General features: G+C 45.6%; 1 protein-coding gene across 2 annotated transcripts in view; it reads right to left on the bottom strand.

The window, feature by feature from the left end:
* The window catches only part of LOC110507925 (chloride channel protein 2), a 214,799-nt gene that overhangs the window by 60,750 nt on the left and 146,275 nt on the right, over positions 1–7,774 (bottom strand). For both annotated transcript variants that reach the window (XM_036964661.2, XM_036964662.2), the window contains exons 10-12: positions 6,691–6,792; positions 6,206–6,290; positions 5,475–5,630 (exon numbers count right to left, since the gene is read on the bottom strand). In XM_036964661.2, the coding sequence (XP_036820556.1) occupies positions 5,475–5,630; positions 6,206–6,290; positions 6,691–6,792 (343 nt within the window). The remainder of the gene's footprint in view (positions 1–5,474; positions 5,631–6,205; positions 6,291–6,690; positions 6,793–7,774) is intronic.

Genomic DNA, 7,774 nt, shown 5'->3' with positions numbered 1-7,774 from the left:
AAACACACAATGTAATCCCAAATCACAGAATCCCTGATTACTGACCTTCTGTGCCAGAACCAACAACCTTTACAGAATAACAGCGGAAGGTGGTCATAAAATAGCTGATGCAATCACTGCAAAACAACGGGAACACCCACCGCATCAACATCCTACTGTAACATTCTCCTGTAACATCCTACTGTAACTGTACTGTAACAGTCTAATGCATAGTAGCTATAGTCCTATCCTATATCTCCTTCATACTCATCTTTATAATTCCTTTATTCCTTTTCCTAGTTTCGTTTGACTCTTGCTTCCTCCATGTCTCTTCTCTAACTCTGTTCTCGTCTGTCATTTCTCTCACTCACTAGGCAAAAGCACAGACAAACACAGTAAACGTGGGCCACAGGTGAGTGTGGGCCTGTAAAAGGGAGATGGAGGTTTCTATGGTAATGGTGATGTTTATAATGTTTATAGAGAGCCAGGCAGAGCTGGAGAACACACACACAAGAAGTCGCTGCCGATAGACATGGACGCGCTGTTTCTGGCTCCTAAGAAACTTTTGAGTCTTTTTTTGTTGGTGTTATTTCTTACATTATTAGCCCAGAATTTTTTTTGCATTATTACATACTGCCGGAAATAGCTTTGGGATATCAGAGCGGCGTTAACTCACCAGCATTTTCGACCAGAATTTCTACTTTCCTGAATTGGATCCTTTGTTCGTACCCTCCAAGGCGATTGAACTTATCCCAGAGGCTGCTCCAAGATGCCGCCGGTGAAGAAGAGGTATTCTGAGTGGACTTGTAGTCCGAATCAGGAGGCGTGCACACCATACACAGCTCCCGAGTATATTACTCGCTAATGTTCAGTCCCTGGACAATAAAGTAGACGAGCTCAGGGTGAGAATCTTCTTCCAGAGAGACATTAACATACCTCTCTCCGGATATACTGTCCCCGTCCATATAGTAGGCTGGGACCGCCGGCAGGGCAGCTATTCATTGCACAGCTAGGAATTAAGAACTCTCCAGGAAGAAGAAAGGCGGAGGTGTATATATCATGAGTATATACTCAAGGTGTGATTGTGATAATGTATAGAAACTCAAGTCCTTTTGTTCACCCAACCTAGAATACCTTACAATCAAATGCCGACCGTATTACCTCCCAAGAGAATTCTCTTTGGTTATCATCACAGCCGTGTATATTCCCACGTAGGCCGATGCCACGATGGCTCCCAAGGAGCTACACTGGACTTTGTGCAAACTGGAAACTGAATAATCTGACGCCGCTTTTATTGTAGCTAGGGACTTTAACAAAGCAAATCTGAAGAAAATGCTACCGATGTTCTATCAACATATTGCCTGCAGTACTCGCGCTTTAAAAACTCTAGACCATTGTTACTCTCGCTTCCGAGATGGGTACAAGGCACTCCCCCGCCCTCCCTTGGGCAAATCAGATCACAACACATTTTTGCTCCTCTCTTCCTATAGGCAGAAACTCAAACAGGAAGTACCCATGCTAAGTTCTAATCGACGCTGGCCTGACCAATCAGAACCCATGCTTCAAGATTGTTTTGATCCTCTGGACTGGGATATGTTCTGGGTTATCTATGAGAAACACTATGACGTATACACTGACACGATGACAGAGTTCATCAGGAAGTGCATAGGGGATGTCTAACCATAGCTAGATTGCAGCATTTGCGCAAAACTGAAAGCACGAAACACTGCATTTAACCACAGCAAGGTGACTGGGAATATGGTCAAATACAAACAGTCCAGTTATGCCCTTCGTAAGGCAATCAAACAGGCAAAATGTCAGTACAGAGACAAAGTGGAGTCGCATTTTAAACGGCTCAGACACAAGATGTATCTGGCAGGGACTCCAGACAATCACGGATTACAAAGGGAAAACCAGCCATGACCCGGACACCTATGTCTTGCTCCCGGACAAGCTAAAGACTTCTTCACCCGCTTTGAGGATAACACAGTGCCACCGACGTGGGCTGCTCCCAAGGATTGTGTGCTCTCGTTCTCCATGGCCGACACAAGTACGATTTTTTACATGTTTTAGTTATCCGTTAGGAATAGTTGAGGGGAGAGGAGGGGGATGAATGAGCCAATTGTAAACTGAGGATTATTAGGGATTATTAGGTGACCGTGATGGTTTGAGGGCCAGATTGGGAATTTAGCCAGGACACCGGGGTTAACACTCCTCCTCTTACGTGCCATGGGATCTTTAATGACCTCAGAGAGTCAGGACACCCGTTTAACGTCCCATCCGAAAGACGGCACCCTACACAGGGCAGTGTAGGCCCTGGGGCATTGGGATATTCTTTTAGACCAGAGGAAAAAGTGCCTCCTACTGGCCCTCCAACACCACTTCCAGCAGCATCTGATCTCCCATCCAGGAATTGACCAGGACCAACCCTGCTTAGCTTCAGAAACAAGCCAGCAGTGGTATGCAGGGTGGTATGCTGCTGATATTTAAGTGTGGTAATAACCCTTGCAAAGCTGCCGGCCCAGACAGCATCTCAGACTGTATGGATATATTCAATCTCTCCATGCAGGGCTCTCGAGAGGGTGGTGTTGACGATCAGTGCAGTGGAGGTGTTGTTGCCCACTTTCACCAACTGGGAGGCAGCCCGTCAGGAAGTCCAGGACCCAGTTGCATAGGGTGGGGTTCCGACCCAGGGCCCCGAGCTTAAGGGTACTATGGTGTGGAAGACTGAGGTGTAGTCAATGAACAGCATTCTTACATAGGTATTCCTCTTGTCCAGATGGGATAGGGCAGTGTGCAGTGCGATGGCGAATGCATCGTCTGTGGATCTATTGGGGCAGTAAGCAAATTGAAGTGGGTCTAGGGTGTCGGGTAAGTTGGAGGCGATAAGATCCTTGACTTGTCTCTCAAAGCACTTCATGATGACAGAAGTGTGTGCTATGGGGTGATAGTCATTTAGTTCAATTACCTTTGCTTTTTCGGGAACAGGAACAATGGTGGACATCTTGAAGCATGTGGGGACAACAGACTAGGATAGGGATAGATTGAATATGTCCATAAACACTCCAGCCAACTGGTCTGTGCATGCTCTGAGGATGCGGCTAGGGATACCGTCTGGGCCGGCAGCCTTGCGAGGGTTAACACGCTTAAACGTCTTAACCTGAAGAGTGACTATAACCCGAAGAGAACACTCTTGGGAGGTAATACGGTCGGCATTTGATTTAGAAGTATTCTAGGTCGGGTGAACAAAAGGACTTGAGTTCCTGTATGTTATTACAATCACACCATGAGTAGTTAATCATGAAACATCTCAGGTAGAGATATGTATTCCTGTCTGCGTGATGAACTGAGAACCCAACTGGCTGTACGCAGACAGTATATCCCGAGAGAGTCATGCCGCTCCGGAAGGAAATCCTCGCCCTGACCTCGTCAACTTTATTATTATTATTGAACATTAGCAAGTAATATACTGGGAAGCAGAGGGTGGTGTGCGCGTCTCCTGAGTCAGACTAAAAATCCACTCTGAGTACCCCCTTTTCCGCTGGCGGTGTCCTGGAACAGCCTCGGGAATGAGTTCAATGGCCCTGGGGGTACGAACAAAGAATCTGATTCGGGAAAGTCGTATTCCTAGTCGTAATGCTGGTGAGTTACCGCCACTCTGATCTCCAAAAGTTCTTCCTGGCTGTATGTAATAACACAAAACATTTCCTGGGCTAATAATGTAATAACACATTAAACAACATAATACTGAAAAGTTTCCTAAGAGCTAGAAACACGGCAGCCCTATCCATTGGCGCCATTTTATACCATTTGTGTTTGACAGAACCAGAGGACAGTCTATCGCCCGGGCCCCTAGGGGGAGGCCCTACTCTTATTCCCACTCCAATTACTGGGCTGCCACCACCCTCCAACAGAGGACTGGAGAACGACTGCAAAAAACCTATCGGGGTCAAAAAGTCGTCTCAATGCAGTGTGATAGCTAAAAACGGTCAGTCTGCGATAGAGAAGACATCCTATGAGTAATATCATAGAGAGAATCAATCCATAGAAAGTCTGTCTGTCTGTGTCTTTCTACTAAATGTTTGGTCCATTTGCATAGTGTGGGAGAAGCAAACTACCACTCTGGGCGCTTTAAACTACACCATGTAATTAGACATTAAATTACCCCCCCCCCCCCGAGGAACTGGTCTGGCCAAGTTGGGAGTGAGGTTGGAGGATGGAACAGTACCATCAGAGGGGTAATTTAGAGTTGTCACGATCATGTGGAGAGACCGACCAAGGCGCAGCGTGATTGGAGTTCCACATCTTTATTTTTAGTGAAACTTAAAACAAACCAGGAAACAAACAACGACCGTGCAGTACTGAGGTGCAACATGCACTAACTCAAAAACAATATCCCACAAAGCAGGTGGGAACAGGGAACCCTTAAGTATGATCCTCAATTAGAGACAACGAACATCAGCTGCATCAGTTGCCTCTAATTGGGAACCATACTAAGAGCACCAACATATAACCTAGAACACCCCCTAGTCACGCCCTGACCTACTACACCATAGAGAACCAAGGGCTCTCTATGTTCAGGGCATGACAAGAGTAGAGTAGATTGGTCTCACTGTGTTCCAAAAAGTATAATGACATTTTCTTTTCAGATTATTTGAGATAAAGTACAGAAGGCAAAAAAATAAAGTGAGGTAGGATGAGTGAGAGAGCGAAGGAGAGAAAGAGAAAGTGTATAGAGTATTTATCTTCCATTACAGCAGGATCATCACACTCAATATCTAATGCTTATATAACTTTTATCCACCCACTTTTGTCTCTCTATCCCTCTGTGGTTCCTTGTTTCTCTCTCTATCCAGGGACTTTAACTGCATTACACAGCCTATTGTCTCTCACACACACACGACACAGAACCTACACAAAGGTTACATAAAAACCTAATCAACTCCCAACAAGGTTGACCTGATGCTTCACCTGCCCTCATATTACACTGGGCTGGGTCTCAATACTCCAAAACCCTAACCCTCATAACACTGGGCTGGGTCTCAATACTCCACAAGCCTAACCCTCATTTAACACTGGGCTGGGTCTCAATACTCCAAAACACTAACCCTCATAACACTGGGCTGGGTCTCAATACTCCACAAGCCTAACCCTCATTTAACACTGGGCTGGGTCTCAATACACCACAAGCCTAACCCTCATAACAGTGGGATGGGTCTCAATACACCACAAGCCTAACCCTCATATAAAACTGGGATGGATCTCAATACGCCACAAGCCGTACCCTCATATAACACTGAGCTGGGTCTAAATTCTCCACAACGGCCTCCTCTCCTTTCATTTAAATGAATGGACAGGATCCTGCTGTATTACCTTCACCTGTCATGTCAATGGGAAGAACGTTACTTCCGACTATTGAGACACGCCACATGTAGTGGGAAGGGAAAGAAAAGGAGAGATGAGAACAAAGTGGATGATGATGATGGTGTGCCTACCTTCATTACGATGAAGAGGACGAGGGTGACAAAGACATTGACCTGGGGGTGATTCCAGGCCTGGGAGTTGCCGATGTAGTCAAACCCCTCGGCTATGCCCTGCTTGGCCCATGTCCGGTTGTCTAGCAACGTCACCAGGGACTCCTTCTGGGTCAGCTGCATGGGGGAAACAGGAAGTGACAACATAACAGACAGACAGAGGGCTAAAGTCAACAGGCATTTTTTATTTTTTATATATCCCATATTGGTCCCTAGCTCCTAACCCAAAGCATTTAAGTAGATCTGAAAGGATTGGATAGGTATAAGCAACACATCAAGAATTCATCCTAGCCTTTCAGAGGGAAAGGAGAAGCGATTACATTAGTGCTATCCCAATCTACATGAAGTGCCACGGGGTAGGTGCTAGGAGGTGATTTGAAATTGGGTACAACACATCCATTTTATTAGGAAGACCATTATGGAAAGCGGTTTCACTTTAGGCAATGGATGTGATGATTTAATTTGAAGTGGTTTGGCTTAAGGCTTGTGAAGCTGAGTGGGGGTCTAGAAGACGGTGTGTAGTTGTGTGTGATGCTGTAGCTAGACTTTAGGGAGCAACAGAACCAACAGCTTATTGTAGCAGAAATAGACCAAGAGTCTGACACCCTATCATTACAGAGACAGAAAGAGGAGAGGGTGGGAGGTAGACTCTACCTCTATGTAAAGAAGTAAAAAAACTGAGTGGAACTAACCTTGCCTGCCATGAACTGTCCGAAGCCGGGGGGAAATGTTAGCGTAGACACCAGCAGAGTGACCAGGGCTGGATACAGCAGACGCCTGAGAGAAGAGGCACGAGGGAAAGAGGGGGAGAGGAGGAGAAAGCAAAAGGGTGTTTAGTCATTACTGTTTACTCTTCAAAACCAAACTGTCCCCAAAACCTTCCCATGGCTGAGTGATGTACAGAACATTACATTCATTTAGAAATCTGAGGATAGTTAATTAATCAGTCTGATAGGGAGATGAGTAAACACCATTCATTAATAAACACTTGTCAAGATGAATGTCTTCATTTTTCTCTGCTGTGGAGAGATCTGCATCAATAGAGCTGATTTCACAGAGTAATCTATCTAGTTGTGCGCTAGTGTGTGCGCTAGTGTGTTTGTGGGACACTAGGATACAGGGACTATCTGGGACCCAGTAGGGGCTTCTGTCTGACATTGATGACATCATGACTTACTTCTTCATGAGGAACTTGTTGATGGTCTTCTGTTTCCTGATGAACTGGACTATCAGTCTGTTCAGGTAGACAAACAACGCACCGCCAAAACCACTGGCAATACTGAGGAGAGAGGAGGAGGGTAGAGGAGGGAGGGTTGAGAGAGGAATGGGAGGGAATTGGGTACAATGGAGAGAAGAGGGACAGGGAGATGAAATTAAGAAAATGTAGGTGGAGAAAGAGAGAGGGACAGGTTTACATGTATATATGTTTGTGTTTACAGTAAGCACCAAGTATGTGTCCACTTTGTGTAACTGTCAGTAGGCAAAAGAGACAGTTTCTCCAGCCACCAGAATCAAGCAAAGCCCTTTGAAAAGTACTTTCCAAAGTTCCCCCTCAGCTACAGCCAAGTATATGTATGCTCATAAATTCATGTTCCTGCATAATGAATTCTGTCAAATACTCCTGAATAAATGATGAATGGATGAGGGAGAATCATTTCTACATGTTTTAAAGCTATTCTCTGAAACGTGTGTGAGTGTGTGTGTGTGTATGTATAAGTGTGTGTGTGTGTGTGTGTTTGTGTCGCAGGAGCTTGGTGGCACGTTAATTGGGGAGGACAGGCTCGTGGTAAAGGCTGGAGCAGAATCAGTGGAATGGTATCAAATACATGGTTTGATGCCATTCCATTTTCTCCGTTCCAGCCTCAGCCATGCTGAGGGGAGCCGTTCTCCCCTCAGCAGCCTCCACTAGTTTGTGTGTATGTGTGTGTGTGCACGTGTGCACGTATGTATCTCAGAACACCACATCTGAGTACCAGTGAAAGTTTGAAACATAAATTCAGAGGCTAGAAGGGGTTTACTACACAAAGGTCTTCCCCAGCTAGCATGTAGCAGAGATGACAAATTCCCCCCTCTCTCTCTCCCTGTCCGAGTTAACTGAAACACTGACCGACTTTCCCCATAAGACATCAAGGCATTGGCAAGGGAGAGGATACTGAAATACACACATAAAGGGTATTGCGTACAGACACACACACAAACACTTTCTCTCTCTAAATGTCAAATAAGACGGCTGTTCTCCGGAGGGAGCGTTTTGTTAGATT

This window comes from Oncorhynchus mykiss, chromosome 27, assembly GCF_057628025.1.
Source record: "Oncorhynchus mykiss isolate SJ-2025 chromosome 27, ASM5762802v1, whole genome shotgun sequence".
Taxonomy (NCBI): Eukaryota; Metazoa; Chordata; class Actinopteri; order Salmoniformes; family Salmonidae; genus Oncorhynchus; species Oncorhynchus mykiss.
The sequence above is the reverse complement of the archived record's forward strand: the minus strand, read 5'-3'. Positions and strand labels throughout refer to the sequence as shown.